The 19,554-nt window shown below is 47.5% G+C and overlaps 1 protein-coding gene across 1 annotated transcript; it reads right to left on the bottom strand.

The window, feature by feature from the left end:
* Positions 1-2,950: 2,950 nt before the first annotated feature.
* LOC144138066 (uncharacterized) lies at positions 2,951-10,783 on the bottom strand. Its single transcript, XM_077670141.1, has 2 exons — positions 10,517-10,783; positions 2,951-5,422 (listed from the first exon to the last, which is right to left on the bottom strand). Exons 1-2 carry the CDS (start codon positions 10,526-10,528, stop codon positions 3,134-3,136), a joined length of 2,301 nt encoding a protein of 766 aa, XP_077526267.1. The 5' UTR covers positions 10,529-10,783; the 3' UTR covers positions 2,951-3,133.
* Positions 10,784-19,554: the final 8,771 nt, after the last annotated feature.

The raw sequence follows: 19,554 nt of genomic DNA, 5'->3' as shown, positions 1-19,554 counted from the left end.
GCCACGAGTTCTACACGGCTGTGAAATATCAATTGCCAGTTTCCTGTGAGTTATAGTGTCAATCAAACACACCCAGCCCATTCTTAAGCCCTGCGTAGCGACCGGAGCACCACCCAGCGATGGCGTCGGCTTCCGGTGGAGTAGCGTCGCAGCCACGAAGTCACTTGCATTTGATGCTTCAGTAACAAAGCTTAGCACGGACAATTCAATGAACGAACGAAGTCCCCGGGCCACCATCAGTCAATGTTGCCACAATCGCAGCGGTATTTGGTCCGAACGAAGGCTCCCATCTACTCCGAAAGATTGGAGTGTCCAAGACGACAAGATTTTCTACGGCTGCCGTCTTCATGCACAATCAATGACAGATAACATGACTTCAACGATTCAAATGCAGCCGTCTGCGTTAAATTCATGACACGCTGACCTGGAGGATTTCTGATGCTACGCCCTCCCTTCGCACGTCAACAAACGCGGCTAGGTTTGACAGAGTCGAGAGAATGGCGCGTTCACTTTGATGTGTGAACTACGCTTGCTTGGTTTGGGCTTGCGCTGAGCTGCACTGGAGCTACGCTCAAATCACCTAGCAAACGAAATTCGATGGATGAAGAGAACATCGAGAAAATTGGAGCAGCTCCGCGTTGCTTCTAGATGGCGGAGCTTTGAAAGAACGCCGGAGGCAGGCTGGAGTTTTGAAAGAAATGGCGGGGTTCTCTATTTCACGCAGAACAGTGCATATTGCAACTCAATTCTAGACGGCGCTGCACGTGGATGTTTGCACAAGCCGTGGTTTTGTCAACGCGAGTGGCCTCAACTGGGCGCGCTGAATATGCGAAGCATGCTCCTCGCGATTGCGACGGTTTCGATCGAGGTTTATCGGATGCTGCCATATCACAACTTTGTTAACTCGAGCAGCTTGTAACTCGAGAGAGAGCTATCTCGGGCTTTCTGGAATGGCACCCCTGGGTGTGTTGGTTGGCTGCGTCGTTGACTGCGTCCTGCAAGCACTTAAAATTTCGAAAAAGTTCAATCAAGTGTTGCAGGGCCCCTTCAATATTACCGATGACGCGGTGTCCACCCTGTGCTCCCGCACTGGTTGTTTATTTTTGTCGCTTGTCCATCTCGTGTTTACCTGCGTGCATCTACCATCATTTTTCATAACCGATGCCTCAATTGGGGTCATTGTAATGCTTACCCGTTTTTACTATTACAAACGCAGTTCTTATGTGCCGCAAGGTTTCACTCACGTACCATTTGTTAAAGTATGCCTCAACAATGTTCTCTGTGAAGTTCCCGTAGAACATTCGTGAAATATTTCATACGCTCTTTCTTCACCTTTTATGCTGGGACAGCCCTGCTACATCTCTCTTCTTCACGCCCACGTCAAAAACTGAGCAATATGATTGAAATCTTACTTCTAAATTTGGACTGTCATTTGCGTTGTCATTGTATGGTAGTGCAAAACTAGATAGAACCTATTAACCTTTTGAGGAAGCCTTTACGGAGATCGTTCTGCTGCATCGAATTCCCCCAAAATTTAAATCTATTTTGGTTACGTTTATGCTAGGTTGAAAGGCACTTTTATCGGCGTAGCTGGTTAGCAAATAGTAATTTTTCGTGTCATCGCAGTTAAAATCACCAAGAAATTGCCGAGCACGCGCCCGTGAGTGCTGGCCTCGCGGTGAGAGCCTGGCCGTTAACACAAGCAAGAAAATTCCGAGAGCTCCAGTGTGCGTGCCTCGCGACTACCGCCCAGTGCCTCCTGTGCACGTTTGTCAAGCCAGCATGCCCATTTAGGGAGATTTGCCAAGATTGCGGCGACCACTCGGCAGTTAAAGAACATATAAAATGCCGAGCTCTCGAGTGTTCGTGCCTCGCAGCACGTTTGTGAAGCCAAGTATACCCACTTAGGGATATTGGACAAGATTGGCAAAAAAAAAAAAAAACTGAAGTGTTCGCTGTAATAAGGCCAACACTTGATCGGAACGAGAAAGACTCCAGCGTTCGCCGTAATCATTGCAACAGTTCTTCGGAACAAGACACGTCAGAGCGTACGCCCCCTCCCTCCCCACCAAAAAATTATGTCCAATGATTACCACTAGGAAAAAATTAAAAGAAGCTCACACTGATAGCAACAATGATGGAGAAAGGTTCTTTTGGTTGCGACGAAGAAGCATATCGGCTGGAATCGTAGATTTAAACCATCGTGATGGTCGTGAAGGTTTCGTACACCTTCGTTAAATTCAAATCTTACGAGTTAGTGTGAGCTTGCTTCATTTTTTTTAGGTTTGTGATGGTTCGGAATGATTTAAATAGACCTTCCCTATAAGCTTTGAAATGAACGCTTGGCGTCGAAACTTGAAACTGTTTACATTCAAAACTGCACAAAGGAGCGATTCTGAATTGAAACTGCTCCTCTGTTGTGTACTCTTGTGCCCAATTGACACGGAAGTTTACCTGTTTTCTTTATTTCCTGACGAATTAGGCTACTCCTATTTGCATTAGTTTATTTCGCCGCATTTTTTACTTTGAGATGTGGTTGTTTACGTTGCATGCGTACTAAACCTGCCATAGCTTTGGCGGAGCGGGTTTTGTTGCCCGCATTATTTTCTTCCTTTTTTTCTGGCAGAGAGGAACACAGAATTTTAAAGTGTAAAAGTGTGCATCCGTCGTTGTCTTGTTCCTCTTCGTGCACATGCTTCGAGTGCTTTTATCTATGCTAGTGGTGTGTCTAACGGCCTAGTTTACGGTCTAATCCGCGCCTCAGATTTCATCCATATACATAGTGTTTTTATTGGTTTCAATATTTCGTGATATACTGTTGACGAACATTTCAGCCTCCTCTATGCAGTGCGTAAAGACAAAAGAAAGCACGTTTCACTTCTTCTTTTTGCTTTATTCATCATGTCCTCTGAGATCTTGTACACACTAGAACAAGAAGCCCAGTGACTTCAACCTGTCTCAAGCAGACGGTCCGCATAACTCAGCAGGAGGGTTGTAAAATACCACTGTCGAACATGGCACAAAACGGGCAAATAAATATCGCTCGATTTTTTTTTCATCATCGTGAAACGTTGCCTTCAAGTATCCTTTGATCTCCCGCCGGTTGAAACACTCTGCACGAATAAGAAGTTCTTCATTTCTTCTTCTTCAAGGGACTAAGGACCTTGACATGCGGGGCCACACCGGGGCCGTGTCCGTAGGCGACGACGCCGCCGCCGAGACCTCCCCCAGACACCAGAGTCTTGTAGTGAAGACCCTGTCCAAGGACACCAGCCTGCGTTCCATATCCGAGCCCAGCTCCACCAACAATAGTTCCAGGAGTTGCTGCGTGGTGGACTACCGTCGTCGTGCCCCCAAGTCCGCCACCATATCCCCCGTAACCGGCGTATCCCGCCCTGAGTCCTCCGACACCATAGGAAACGGCGGGAGCTGCGGCAGTGTAACCACCAACCACAGGCGAGGAATACGATACCCTCCGCGTTGTGCTGTATCCTGGGGCCCCGAACGCGGCACCAACACCAAAACCAGATCCATATGTGGAAACGGGAGCTCCGTACGAGGCGGTGCGGTACGTAACTGTCGGAGCAGCGGAAAAGGAGACCGCTGGGCCAGCGAGGGAGGCGCCGTACCCAAGGCCGGCGCCGTATGCGCCCACCGGAGCTTGCAATGCCGCAGTACGATAGGTTGTCGTGACTGCAGGCCCAGCAGCATAGCTAACGGCTGGTCTCACTGCAGTAATAGCCGGAGCGGCGGCGAAGCTGACAGGTGGCCTCACGACACTGACTGCAGGAGCAGCATGGTGGACGGTAGTAACAGCTGGGGCGCTGTAGCTCACAGCTGCTGGCCTGTAGGCAGTGTAGCCTGCACCGCCGTAAGACTGTCCCACGTTGTATCCAAGACCCAATCCCGCGCCGAACGTAGACACGGGTGCGCTGAGAGCGGCTGTGCGATAGGACGTAGTAACTGCAGGTCCGGTAGAGTAGCTTACAGTGGGTCTTACAACGCTCACGGCAGGGGCCCCGTAGCTAACAGAGGGACCATAGGAAGCATATCCTGGGGCAGAATACGCATGTCCGAAACTGTGACCGAGACCAATTCCAGCACCGAACATTGCGACTGGCGAAGTCAAAGCAGCTGAGCGGTACGTTGTTAGGGCAGGCGCAGTGGCGTAGCTCACAGCTGGCCTATAAGTTGTGAAAGCTGGCGCTGTGGCGTAGCTCACCGAAGCAGGCCTGACAGCTCCAAAGGCAGCAGTGCCATAACTAACGGCTGGACGCACTGCATAGGCGGGGCTGCCGTAGCCTACGGCTGGTGCGGAATAACTGACCCGACCCGTGGTGTAGGCTGGGGACGTCAGGTATTGTCCTACTGTGTGGCCAAAGCCGAGACCGGCGCCGTAGGTTGAGACGGGAGCTTGAACAGCGGCTGCGCGGTAGGACACGGCTGGGGAAGCATAACTCACTGCTGGCCTAACGGAGATGGCAGGTGCGGCATAGCTCACGGCTGGTGCTGCGTGGTGAACTGTGGTAACGGCCGGAGCACCGTAGCTGACAGCTGGTCCAGCGGAGACAAGAGGCGCGGAGTAGGACACACGGCTGACTTGAGATACTGCAGGTCCGGTGAACGCGGTGCCAACTGCTCCAGCTCCGTAGCCCAGTCCGGCGCCGCCATATCTGGCTCCACTTCCGTAAACAAGGGCACTTCCGTATCCGAGACCGGAGCCGTATCCCGTCGTGAGTGCCGGGCCATACCCGGTGGTGTAACGCAGTCCTCCATAACTGGGTGCTCCGACGCTATATCTGGCTCCACTTCCGTAAACCAGGCCACTTCCGTATCCGAGACCGGAGCCGTATCCCGTCGTGAGTGCCGGGCCATACCCGGTGGAGTAGCGCAGTCCTCCATAACTAGGTGCTCCGACTCCATATCTGGCTCCACTTCCATAAACCAGGGCACTTCCGTATCCTAGACCGGAGCCGTATCCCGTCGTGAGTGCCGGGCCATACCCTGTGGAGTAGCGCAGTCCTCCATAACTAGGTGCTCCGACGCTATATCTGGCTCCACTTCCGTAAACTAGTCCGGCGCCGTATCCGAGGCCGGCACCGTACCCTGCTCCCCCGCCGTATCCGCGATAGGTCACCGTAGGGCCCGCCGCGACGACTCTCTGTCCGACACCGTACCCCACCCCACCATATCCAACGGCTGGAGCGGAGTGGACGACACTGGTTGTGTAGGCTGGAGCTGCCGCAGCCACAGAGTAGGCGGGTCTTACGCTGATGGCTGGAGAGGCTGCGGATACGGAGAGGGCTGGTCCAGCATGGTGGACTGTGGCCACTCCTGGTGTGCCATAGAGAGCACGGCCGGAACCATGACCGAGAAATCCCGCGAAGGCGCAGGAAAAGAGCCCGAGTAGGACTGGTAGTGCCTAGGCGAAAAGAAAAGCCACAATTCGGTTAGCGGATGTGTTGCGATCGTCATACAAAGCCCGTTGTTTGGTTTTCATGCACAGGACTTTTCAATGTCTGGCACCCTGAATTGATGCATTTACGTCAGGATAAAACCTGGCGCACCGACAACATGCAACCCGCATTCAAACAGCATGCCAACATAACCGCATATCCCGTCGTGAGTGCCGGGCCATACCCGTTGGAGTAACGCAGTCCCCCATAACTAGGTGCTTCGACACCCTATCTGGCTCCGTTTCCGTAAACTCGTCCAGCGCCCTATCCGAGGCCGGCGTCGTACCCTGCTCCATCGCCATTTCCGCGGTAGGTCACCGTAGGGGCCACCGCGACGACTCTCTCCGACACCGTACCCTGTAATTTGCAACTTTTGATGCGTTCCCTATTAAAATAAAACACTGTCTATGTCACCCTGCTGCCCCATGTGCAAAATACTGTAAAGTACAGTTGTCAGACAATTCAAGATAACCAATATATTTACGAATCTCCATCATTCAGGGGGTCTCCATAATAACAATGAGCATTTACGTCCACTGTATTTCTCCAACCACAATAGCGATTGTAGTAAACTAATACTCTCCGTGGGTGTATGAAAGCGGCATCTCGTGCACGTTTTTGTTGGACTTTGTTTATTTGAATTACTGGCACGATGTCTTACGTGTTTCGTCAGGGTAAACTGAATGCCTGAATTCATTGATTACACTTTATGACTTTTAGTGATGCAAAAGGCACCGGACTATGAGTTATAATCTACTAAAATTTATTTAAAAGTGATGTTGAGGCACTTAAGAAAGCCGGTGGTGAAATCATATTTATGCTGTTCTTCAAGTTTGCAATAATAAATAGTTCGCTACAGTTTTTGGAAAAACCATAAAGAGCTTGAAATACAGAAATTCTGAATGCGCAGAAAGCGAAGACGCTCACTGCCCAATATTTTCACTGTGTAATGTTGGGGAACAGTCCTGACGCCACAGGAGTACGTTCACGCTCCAGGATTGGACAAGTGCGATAATTCGACAAAGAAAAACCTTATAAAAAATACTTGGTTGTTTCTTTTATTGTCTCGTGTAGGAGAAGTTAGCGTCACACACAGGAAAACGCCTTTACATCCTACATAGTCTGAGCCACTGACCGAAAAGAGCAGATTTCTGAGCGGGGTGCGAAAAAAAATTTGCGCTCGGATTCCTCACCTCGGTTAACTGAAACCATAAAAGCGTCTTAACTTTTCTTTTACAACATATTCAGGTAGTATAAGGACTCGCGTGAGGATAGTATTAATTACGCTTTGTTTTTTTTGACCTGCCCTTGTATTCTGAATCCCTCCTACACTGAAGCCTCTAGTCGAGAGGATCCTTCAAAGCGATTGTCGGATGTAAAAGCAGTGCGGTATCCGCTACGCAGCCTAGTCGAGGAAACACGTTGAGTGGAGGAGAGTCTCAGAATACGGACACTGGAAAGCTCGTTAGCTCCTCGTATTACACCTTTCCTTGGTTGTAAAACACTGCATCGTTGTAAAACTATCCCTAGCTGTTTCCCATGTGCTTACGCGAAGACATGATACGTTATTATTTTATGCAGTCCGCGCAAACTAATCACGGCACATAAGGTAAGGCGAGTATGTTTCTGCGAAGGGCTGACTACGGCATCAGAGTGCGGTGAGGCATGTCTATTGAATTTATTTCAGTGCTTTCCAGAGAATTCTACACACTCCAAAGCGGGTAAATAGAAGAAAAAATAATATATGGGTAAAAGGACTGCCACTAGTACATCGGCACCCGTTGGGGGTCTAAACACCCCGGGAACACAAGAACCAAAATGATTGCAGCACAGATAATCGCTGGTGAGTTCTACCCTTCTAAAACGTATTATAGTTGTCGTGCTGTGGAACCATTATTGCACGCGAACCACTAAAAATTATAGCTGCTGTAAAGGGTGGTTAGGATTTTACTCGACGAATAACATTGTACACAAAAATACTTTACAATACGTGCTATTACACTTAATGCGACGGTCCTGAAAAGGATTTCAAACTTCAAAAGCATGATGGTGACGGCTTGTTGTAATTTGATGAAACGTATCCATACATACAAGGCCCATACATGCACATATACATACATGCATACACCCATGCATATGTAATATATATATATATATATATATATATATATATATATATATATATATATATATATATATACGCACAAAGTAGAAGTACGCTCTTCGCTCTTCGGAGACTTTATTTCCAACGTTTCGACCTGAGACAGGTCTCCTGTCTCAGGTCGAAACGTTGGAAATAAAGTCTCCGAAGAGCGTACTTCTACTTTGTGCGTATTCCTGCAGCAACTAAGGACTCCACTTCACGACTATGTATATATATATATATATATATATATATATATATATATATATATATATATATATATATATATATATATATATATATATATATATATATGGGTATACATACATATTTATGTTGGGTGTGTTAACCTCTTTTTAATGATTGCTGCAAAGATGGACAGGAACGGTTCGGTGAAGGTACGGCTAACAGCTGAGCATTAAACCATACATCCAATTTCAAAGGATGCATGAAAGACGTGACAACATGCCGTGAAGTTCCAAGAAAAGTATTTGAGGTTTCCTGCACAAATGCGTATACCTTTAGTAGCGATTAAATAGCAGCAGCTCAAGCACTGCGAGGAAGCGCAGGGTTGATAAAAGGGGGACAGAACAATTACTCTGCACTCTGATATTTCACTATTTCGAAGCACAAGGTGTAAAACAAGAGGACCACTCATAAATTCTATCCGGAACCAAGCGTGGCTTTTCTTGTATCCGCACTTTCTGCAGTCGACGACGACAATGACAACGCCGACGATGACATTTACGATGTTCTTCATTAAAATGAAAAGAAGTCAATTTATTTAAAAAGGCATATTGACAATGACGGGATCGACCAGGGTTTTTGATATTTTCTTCCTCGTTTCCACTAACGCATCACGGGAAGTGTGGGCATGGTTAGGGCTCTGACCAAAAAGATTGAATTATAAAATGACGCTGTAACGCCAGTTTTTTTTGCCACCTTCCCTTAAGAGTTCACTGCTGTAGACAATCACACCGCCTAAGACAGCACATATTTTCTACTGGCAAAACATTACAACGCTACATTATAAAACAGTCTGTCGTATTATACTATTAGATCATTGATCAGACCCTTTTTCTTCAGCAAGGACGGATTCAGCGAAAGTTGGCGATGTATTTATAGTTCAATGCAAAATTTTAATGAATGCTGTATCATCCCTACAAGACTCTTACAATATAAGTGAAAACACTCCCAGCAAATCGCCGCTGATGCTGAATCGAACACACTTGATTTAGGGTTGGCCGCACGTGGAAGTTTAGAGCTTCTGAACGGTGCTTATACGAGCACATGTGGTCTCCTCAGACGACCACCTTTCCAACAAAAAAATTTGGACAGCCAAAGCGAACCATATACGGTACATTTTGTTTCGGTGACGATGATCACTTTCAACAGGTATCAAGTTACGCGTTGTGATGTGACACTGCAAGTAGGTGATTGTCATAACTTTTGTAGCTGAGAAAATGAAGTCTGCAGCGGTTGCTTTGCAGAGGGACGCAGAAGCTGAGGATGCCAGTACAATCGTTAGTGCTATCTGATAATTTTGTGAGGCAGAGGTGTACCTAGTATCTACTGAGGAATTCCGCTGAGTACTTCGTGAGTTTTAGTTTCATTCTCCGGATTGTGTAAGAAGCATGTGCTTGCCCCAAAATTTTAATGTCAAGATCCTGCAGGCCAAGAAACACTAACAAGAAAAACGCAGCACATGCGCATTGACTTTGTAGTAGCAAGCCTGGCGGCTTAGCCCGGCTGACATCGCCAGACTCATTAAAGATTGTTCTCGCTCTCTCTCTAGGCGTACTGCCTTGAGTGCGATAACAGCAGCAAAAAAAATTAAACCAATTTAGCAAAGTTTCGTCGTATATTTAAACACAGAATATATTACAACACAAAAAATATAATTCAATGTTATACTGACAAAAACCAAAATTGTATAGACATCCGCTGCTCAAATGATTCAATGCGAACTCATTCCTTCGCGAAATTCGAAACAATAAAAGGCAACTTAATTTCTTTTCGGTGTTTCAAAACACCTCGTACATTTCCAGGTAAAATTTTCGTGCAACCTCAAAATTTTCGTTCGTACCTCGTTAAAAACATTACATTGCTGTGCTAACATATCTATATTGGTTATATTACCGCAATTATTCGATAATGTTAATCTACCTCACGAAGGCACCCACGTCGTCTTGATGTGGAGAAATATCACTGTTGCCCATCTTATCTACATTTATTTCCTGCAACATTGCAACGGAAGTTTCTGGTAGTGATTCTTGGTTTCAAAGCAAATCTGGCGCATATTTTCGCTCTCCTGTTTATTATATTATTTTGTTTGTATTAACGCTCCCGTTATCCCTACTCGGATAGCGGGTCCGCCTGTTGCGTAATCAAAGTTACTATTGCTACCACTACTACTACTACTAATACTGCTACTACTACTACTACTGCTGCTGCTGCTGCTCCAGTTTCTAATACCAAAAGAGTGGAACTACCTCCTTACAACCGGAGTTTTACGTGCGAATCCCTGTGGGCTCTACCCCTGATAACAGCCTTGCTGATTCCAAGCGAGCATGCAGATTGTTTATTGCGACCATAACCACCGTTGACGTCTCTGGCGAAGCGAAATCCTCTTCAACCAGTAATATCCCCAAGTACGAACGCGAAGACAGAACGATTCAATGCGAATGACCCACACCGCACGCCAAGGATTCATTAAAACGTCAGAGCGACCGACTTTATGCCCGACCCGCTTTTTTAGGACAGGAAGGACCTTGCACCCGTCAGTGACACCGAAATGCCTGCTCTTGTTTACAACTGCTCGCGTTGCCTCCCGCTCTTACGGAAACCGGTCACCAAGGTCCCAGGTGCGCTTTGCGGCGCGAATTCGCGATGAGCGCGCCTAAGCATAATTACTCACAAGAAGCTGCATCCTGGATTACCGAGCTTGGCGCTGGCAGTCCTCGCTGTGAGGGTCAATGGAAAATCCGGTCACTGCTACGGCTGCGGAGCCTTGGGAGGGAGGCGACGATAAGATGTTCGCGCTTCTTCAACGGTTCTGCTCTGTTTGCGTGGACGTTAGTGCTCTTATATACCCCCCTTGCAGAGATTCCGGTGACGCGGAGGCGTCCCCGCTGTGGCGAGTCTCCGACACACTTTCTCGCACCGCCAGGGCTGTGGACGTCCGCCACCGCCGGACGTCTACAACCTCCTCGGGTGCCTGTGGCTTTTCGGGCGCATCCCTCCTCTCCCAATCTTAGGGGGAGGCGAACGTGTGATGCATTGTACAGCCCTTCCCCCACACGAAATAAAATAAGCGAGATAAGGACTCACTGCAGTTGTGCGTCGTCTTCTCTATGGTAATGGACCACCCGACGCCACCTACACGACTGGCAGACGAGCGCCGATTTCAACACGCGACATGGAGAACTATGCGAGCGGCTGCTGTGGGGCTTAACCCTAACGCGCTAGCGCGAGAGAGAAGGAGGCAATATTTACAAGGTAGAGAAGACGAAGAAGACACCCGCTCTTCTCGGATGCGGGAAGGAGCCACCGTTAGTTGTTCATGCAGCGAGGTGCATGACCAAACGGTAGATGCCCTATCGCGCCGCGGCCCGTTTGCTGCTTTGAGTTAGGAAAGCGACCGGGATCTTATCACTTTTACACGCAACGTCGCGCTTCATTTTGATAGCGAACAAACGCCTCGCGGGGGCTCGAGCTCGAACAAGGTCAGTGCAGTATTTGATGGAAATTCCCGGCCGGTTCGTTTGCACAGTGACTGAGCATGGGATTACTGTAAGGTTATCTGTTGTTGCACGAGAGGGGTGCCGCAAACACAAAACTTGGTCGTTGTCCCTACAAGTAGGCGTAGAACTGCACACTTGCTTAACTACTTGGAATAAACTAAAACCTGGAGTAATGCGCCAACACATTTTTGACCGATTTAGTGAAAATCATCCCTCAAGTAAAAATAAACCGCATTTAAAACATATAAAGCAATTTATTGTGGGAAACAAAAGGTAAATCCAGGGTACTTTGTGGAATATGAAGGCTCTGATCGGTTTTGTTTGGTTCTATATACATGTCTATGCTTGTAGTATTGGGCGGAATGCAACGTATGGCGCCTTTGTAGTGGGTTCGTTTAGAGCTGGATTTACTCTTGCTTCCGCAATTATGAAAACACCATTTCGCGTCCTCACACTAGCTAGTAAGCAGCCTACTACGACTATCGTGGTGAGTGATTTGCACCGCTGCGGCAAAGGCCTCAGCCACTTATGCGTATGACTGTCTTTTGATTTACCAACACAAGGAAATAATAATTAAATCTCGTACTCAACCATAAGCACAATGGCGAACATGCAGCACGGTGAGCAGCATCCCTTCGGATACTGGGCAACACCGACACGCTCTCCAGTAACGCCGATGCCAGCGTTAACGTTGACAGAGCAGCGACTGCGAGCATACATTCTTCTGAAAACATAGTTGTTAGTCATCACCCCGACGTCCTTATTATGGCGAGAGTAGTAATAATGGGCATAACACGGAACACTACTTAACGGGGGCACCAGTACATGAACACACGAGAAACTAGAAAAGACAACATTATCCTGGACTAGAGAACGCCTCTACAAGGTCTGTGCCCTAGCCATCACGCACTGACGAGCTTGCCTGAAATAGATGTCTGTTCCCTCTCTCCATCTCTCTCTCTCTCTCTCTCTCTCTCTCTCTCTCTCTCTCTGCGCGTGTAACAATAAATGGCCAATGAAAGTGCGGGCTCCGGAGAATGTGCACTAGAAATTGCTTCCTGATGTGAGGGCATCTCGCATTTGGCAGTACAAAAGCAGTTGAATTCAGTTATCTTTGTCATTTTTATCAAAAACATCTGTTTTTAATTCGGAAAAAGCAAGAATTCTTAGCGTAAATTTGTTTGTACATGTAACAGCAGAAATTAAGGACATGGAGCCTAACGCGGTCTAAGGCCTCCGTATTAACAAATATACAATACGGTCCTTAAGGACATAAACTATAAAAATAAGAAAACGAAGCTACCGTGCGAATGCCCTTTTCTTTGGGGCATAAATAAAAAACGCTCGGTTTGTGCCTGAATTTGCGACAACGATTGCCCATGGGGGATGTATTTGTCGATTTTTTCATAGCACACCATCCAAGGATTTATTCATTGATCGGAAGTCCTCACTAGCGACTGAAATGTTGACAACAACTAGGTGACCATGAATGTTTTGTGCACGATGGGGTAATGACGCCCCATGTCCTGGACGCGTACATCCTCCAAGTTTTAGCGGACTCTGTTGTTATCTTTCTCGAGCCCCAACACTTGCCTCCAAACAAATCTGCCCTGTTTAAAATCCGGGTATAAGACGAGCAGACGTTAATAATACTAAGCTACCTTGCAGAACGTTTGAACCTTTTGCGTCTTTTTAAAGCAAGACAGCATTAGCCCACGCTGTAAGAACGTGAGCGAATGGGATACAATTTTTTTCCAGCATTCTGCAGTGCTACAGAAACTTCATTACGCTCTTGAGTTGCCTTCGAGCAAAGCTCACAACCCACTTATCAAGGAGGCTTGAATTCATTTTTGTCTTTGATATATGGACGTCATGCCAGTGCTTTTCGTGTACCACTAATGTTTTCGGGCTGCGTCACCATATACATATTCATATACATGCACATATACATATACATATACATATACATATACATATACATATACATATGCATATACATATACATATACATATACATATACATATACATATACATATACATATACATATACATATACATATACAGCTTTGGCATATGCAGCTTCTGATGCGAAGCCATATATATGCCAAAGTGCTTATTTAATCTGAGGGAATGGAACATGTAAGCGTATTAACTCTTACTATATTACAAAACATTTTTTTTCAAGTCAGAATTTAATTGATAGTGCCAACTTTTCGTGTTCAGTTACGTTTTCGTTTTCCTGCTTTTTCGGTAATGCCATGAAAACCTTGAAGAGAGGAGTCGCTTAACGTTTTGCAATCGGGTGATCCGCTTAATGTGATTATATTTGTCCTATTTTCTTAATGTGTGGCTCCTTATTTTGCACGGCAAATTGTTGCCTTAAGTTCTAAACCACAAACCGATACAGATAAAATTCGCATCTAAAGTTGTCCTCGCAGCAGACAAATCACATAAAGCACTTTAATAAAATAAGCTCAAGGATTCCCCCCTGCGGGCGCCCTAATTTACATGTGATCGTCCAAGTCATCCGTATACCAGTTCGGGCATCCCGGAGCTTAGCAGTAGAACTCCTTGGCCTCCGTTTGGACGTTGCTGTTGACAAAATCACCCACTTGCTGGCCATGAGAAGCTACTGCCAAACTTGTCTTAGGAAGATTTTTGCATTAAAGACGATTCTGCGTACCCTTTCCCTCGAATGCTTATCAAGATGAAACAGGCACCTTGCCCATAGGCTTACTTGTTACAACATAACTTTTTCCTTTATCAGCGAAGCATCATCGCTCAATAAAATACAGAATGGAACTGAAACAGTATACAACGGAGAGAGCTTAGAAATGAAATGGAGGCTCCGAATGAACTTGATTCTCGCCATTGTTAACGCGCCTGTCTGTATTTTATGCGTAAACCAAACAGCTTCCCGCACGCAGTGTTCGGAAAGGGACTATTTGTATATTCATTGCATGCTGTACAAAACGCAAGTTCCCGCTAGAAGAGATATTCCCACGGCAGTGCACGGTGTAAACAAATGAAACAAAACACGAAATATAGCGTAGAAAAACAAAGTCATTGCTGAAGAGCCTTCGGCCCCGTAAGTCATGGAGTTTCTTAAAACATACACTAGAGAGGAATCTGGCGCTAGCGTCTATGCGGCTCACAGCCAGGCCGTCTGTGTAGTCATCGACCGCCATTACATCATGCGCTCCCCTTAGTTTCATAATTGGCATGGATTGGTCGAAATGCTTTAGTGACCGTATATTCGAACACAATGCAACAAAAATCGCAAAGAATGGTGTGTTATTGTATTGTTGGAAAATAAAACAGGCTGTTTTAAAGATAAGGAAAAAGGAAGTAAAGCGTATTTTTCCAAGAACGGTTGTGCCCGCAATTCTGCAAGCCAATCGGGTAGATAACTATGTCAATATTTTGGGGGGAACTCATAACAGACCTATTTTATTAAATTTATCATTATTTCAAATAATAAGTTCTTTGAAGAATTTGGAAAGCTTCTTGAGCGTGCCTACGAAAATGTCGCCTTCGTGGTGAAGCGGTGCACCGACCGTCAGCTACAGTTTAACAAAACTTGTTGTGAGCGAGCTGGTTCAAACTTGAAGAAAATACAAAACGTGGCGTTAAACAGTTGCGGATGAAGAGAAGATAGGACAGATACAGGCGCCCGTATCTGCCGTATCTTGTCTTCGTCGAAGTGCGTTTTGTTTTTATTTGTCGTCAGCTACTGCCTTCGTACCCATTCGTTCTCCGACTGCGGCATGATCAACGTCAGGTCAGATCATACACTGCCTGCCTTTTCACCGAACACGGCTATCAAATAACGGGGAGTACTTCGGCTTCCTCGTAGCCCTTAGACGTGTTCATGCACAGTGAGGAGAGCAAATCCCAGAAAACCACTTAAGAATCCAATTGTCATGCCAAGAACAAGCCAAAACCGGGCCTCTTCCCATTAACCCTCACGACGACATAGATTACTAGGTCAGTTTTCTCGGTAGTATACTTACAAAGAAACTGTATGCCGTAAATGAATTACATTTGTTTGTTGTGCGGGGAAATAACGAAAGTCTAAATGTGCAAGTTCAGGATTTCCGTCAACGTGAGTTGAATGACAGGGCCAGAGAAACCTAAACACTTATCATGCGGTTCCAGGACGCTCACATTTTTTGCGAGTGACATGGCCGCGAAAGCTTTTAAAAACTAAATGCATAGTGCGGATGGTAAAAATATTTTTCTGCTATTCTGTGAGAGTTCTACCCCAGTACACGGATGCATTGCACGATCGCGCGGGCTTCGCTCTATATTGCTAGAAGGAGCTGGGGCTCCGGTCGTCTGCTACTCGTCTGCTTCGGCCTCAGCTCAAGGGAAGGGGACAGAGGGGAAGGTTTGGCGCTTGAGCGCTTCCTAAAGATGGTGTGAGGTAGGGTGTCTGGTTGCGAAAAAAATTTGTAATTCCGAGAGGATCAGTTAGGGTGCACAGAATGGAGCGTGTTTGGGTTAGTGAATAAAAGTGCTTTAACCGCTGTTACACGGGCACTTGCAACGACCGCTAACGCACGCGGCAGTTGAGTGCCGTAAGGGCCGTTGGAACGGAGCAGTAGTGGCTGTGCTTACACGGCACTTTCTATGTTCAGTTCCATTTAAATTATGTATCAAGTGCTATTAAATTTTATCTCGCCAACTCAAGAAAATATTTTTTCTGTAATAATTTGCTGCCCTGCATGTTCCACGGCATATTTGTTTTATCCTTCGCAATTTGTTTTTGTAACAGTACTGAAGAGCCTCAGTTAGCCGTTCCAATCGCATTCATGGCGTTATAAATGGCTGCGCTTGTGGTTTCTACGCCGTGAAGCGTCCCACTTCACGATCATCTGCTTGTACTAACTGCAGCACCGCTGTCATGCCACAAGTTAATTATGAAATGCATCACCGACGGTGTCCACACGAAGCGTTTTGGCGGCAGCACGCTCGCCTGCTTCGGGCACACGTTGTTGCTAGGGGCTGCATCTCGCCTATCTGCCGACGAAACGGTCGGAAGCAGTGGCGGAACGGAGACCGGCGAGCTCCGTTGGGGTCAGTCACCGTTGGGTTTCCAACGGCGTTCGCGCTGCAGTCGAACTCCGCCTAACGGCCGTTAGGCCAACTTCCGTTTTCTTTAACGGCCCTTTTCCATTGACTACACTGCTATAAGCTTCAGCGCAGAATTTGTTTTACTTCGGTCTCCAATGTATAATGTCTGCAGCTCCAACATACTTGGCTTCCTTCTGATACCTCAATTAAAACAAGGCTCCTGTTGAAACACAGTCAATGAACTCGATAAAATTACGTATCGGAATAACTAATACAAATTACGCTGAGAAATATTATAGAAGAATCAAATGCGGCAAGGGGATTGTGCGGCAAGATGATAAGGGAGAAGCACTTTTATTCTCTTTAGACAGATCAGTAACGTCGCAATAGAATGAGCATATTTCAGCAATGAAAACATTGATAAACAATCATATCCCAATCAAAGAAGCCGTTCGTTTTACTTGTGACGCGTTATATATAATGCATCAAGAATTGACCGTCCCCCTGAACATCAGCAGTGCCACAACATGAGGAACAAACTACTGAAATTCCGACGTCTCCAGAGTTCATATAATAAATGTTTTTGTGACGTAGTCGAAGTTTGCAACATCGTAATGGAGGGCTTCAGAAATTTCTTCAACTGAAACGAAAACAAATTAGCTTCGCTTCGACTGTGTGTAGCAAAACAGTCGAACGACACCGATAATCAGCAAAAAATACGCGTCCACACTGCCCTTACATTCGCTTTCTATCACTACATCATAAAGAAGCAGCGCTTAAGCAAACAAGCATTGCCCACGAACAACAGAACTTTCTTCGGAGCAGCGAAAAGTAGATTCGAACTGTTGCGTCTCCGAGACAGCCTCACAGAGTTCGCCACCATACGGCCCGCACCTCGACGAACACAGAGAGACTAGTAGCCGCTTCATGTCGTCGCTTATACCATTCGGGAAGTGGGTGGGAAAAATGGCGGCGCGTCCGCGGCCTCGCTCTGTTGTGGTCCCCGAAGTTGAGGCACGTCTCAGGGCTTCTGCGACCACAAGAACAGCTATCCTCAGGAAGACATCTTCGATGCCCATCGCCTGTCTCCCTGACGGGCAGAGAAGCATGCGACTGTACCATGCAGCGATTAAGTGACGCGACGAATCCCCGACATCTTCCACCCTCTTCTCAGCCACTGCTTCCCACAGGGCTAGAGACAGAGAAAGGCCTATTGTAGCGAACCGGGTCCAGGTGGGGTAATGCGGCGAGAACCACGGGGGCAGAATATAATCAACTGGGAGGCGCATCTTGTTGTGGCCGACGTCGTAGTAGATTCGCCCGCGCTGGGGTGCAGGCAACGAGGGGTCTTCTCGTTTCCGGTTCCACGAGGCCTCCTGGGCAACCAGAAAGTTCTGGAAGAAGACGTCGCCCATGTTCGGCACGTGCGCCAGCTTCTCATTGAGCCCCAGAAGGTCGCGGACGTCTTCCGGATAGGTGACAACGAGATGGACTTGGCTGAACCGTCTCGCAAGTGCGGTCAAGTGATTCGCCTCTTCCATATTGAGAGCGCCGACAGCATACACGGCGTCCTCGGAGGCGGCCAGGATGAAGGCGAACGTGGCCTCGGCACTTACCACGGCGGCCGCGCTTACTTCGTGCCAAACGAGAGGAACCAGAACAGCGGCGGAACCGAACAGCTCGACGGTCTTGATGTAGCACCTGTGTTCCAGGTGGTCCCGAGGCGAGTCAAGGAAAAAGGGACACACCTGTCTCGTGGTCTCCCACAAGAGAAACTCCAAGACCGCCCTTTTTTCAACTCGTTTCAGTACCGCGTCCAGGAACCACAGGACTGCGCCTTGTTCTAACAACACTGGGTAATTCGAGGGATAACTGGAACCCCGCTGCCGTAGGTGAATCACGAGGACATCTGCCTCAATACTCGTAAGGCCAGCGCCCATTCGAGAGATGGTTGTTAAGCGGCGTTGCCTGCCTCTAGAAACATAATGGTTCCTCCATAGCTCCTTGACTTGAAGTAGCGCGTAGTTGACGTCCAGCGACGCATTTTGCCACCTGTGATCCTCCCGTGACATGCTTAGACTTAGCACGAGGTCCACTGTCTCCGAATGCCCGTCGCTCCGGTTGCTGCGGCTTGCTTTCTCTATCCAACGCTTGAAGTCCTTGTTCAGACCGAGAACCAGCGCCGCCCTTTTGGTCCTGGAGCCGCCAATCGGCACAAATCCCGTGCCCAGGCGGAAGAGGATGCCGTTTCCGTAACGAGCTGCCATTTTGGACATCACCTGTATAGGGGCAATAAGTACAGTTTGCAGGCGAATTCGTCAAAGGTAGTTTATAAAAGACTGTCTAGAATTAAAATAATAACTTAAAATGCCTCGCGAGTCATAAGGACAAAGTGACCTGTATAAAGGCAGTGGCCTTATAAACACTCGAGATTATGTGATGAATATTATACACCACAACATCTGTCCAGTGGCTTGAGAAATAGGCAGGTATCAAAGCATTACGTAACATACGCACTGTTATGACTCACTGGCGCCATGTTTGCGCGGGTCAGTCGCCCGCCGGTCGACCACCCCACCGCTTGTCGACGGAAACGAAAGGAGGCCGGCAAGACGCGGCGGCGGCCACTGATTGACAGCGGCTTTTGAGCGGTGTTGAGTGTTGGTGCCCCAAAGGGATTAAGGAGCCGCCGCTCTTCCCCCTGCCTAAGCAACTGAACGCGTGTACGCGTGAAAGCCCAGACGGCGACGACCGGACAATGGGACCCCAGTGGCGGCGGGAGCACCGCGAAGAAAGCAGTGGCAATGGTCAAGCCATTAACTCTTCCCGGAGTGATTCCATGAACCTTGTTAATCTGTGCTGTTAGGCTCCCTGGGAAGTATGTGTGAGAACCCCACCGTGGGAACGCAGCGCGCGGCGGACACCAAAAGGATACGCGGCGCCCGCGCGTCTTCCGTTCTTCCCCTCTACTACAGGCTCCTGACGAGTGGCAAGGGTGTGTGTGTGTGTGTGCCGTGCATCTGCCGGCATACCTGAAAGGCGTGTCACTACCCGAGGGCGGTGCTTCACAGCGAGGAACTTACACATCACCATTGGTCCGCATTGTTTTGTATGGGTATCCCCAAACTAGGGAAC

This window comes from Haemaphysalis longicornis, unplaced genomic scaffold (genome assembly GCF_048455015.1).
Source record: "Haemaphysalis longicornis isolate Haplotype H1 unplaced genomic scaffold, Haemaphysalis longicornis Haplotype H1 scaffold_5, whole genome shotgun sequence".
In the NCBI taxonomy this organism is placed as follows: Eukaryota; Metazoa; Arthropoda; class Arachnida; order Ixodida; family Ixodidae; genus Haemaphysalis; species Haemaphysalis longicornis.
Note: the sequence above shows the minus strand (reverse complement) of the source record. Positions and strands in the feature narration are given on the sequence as shown.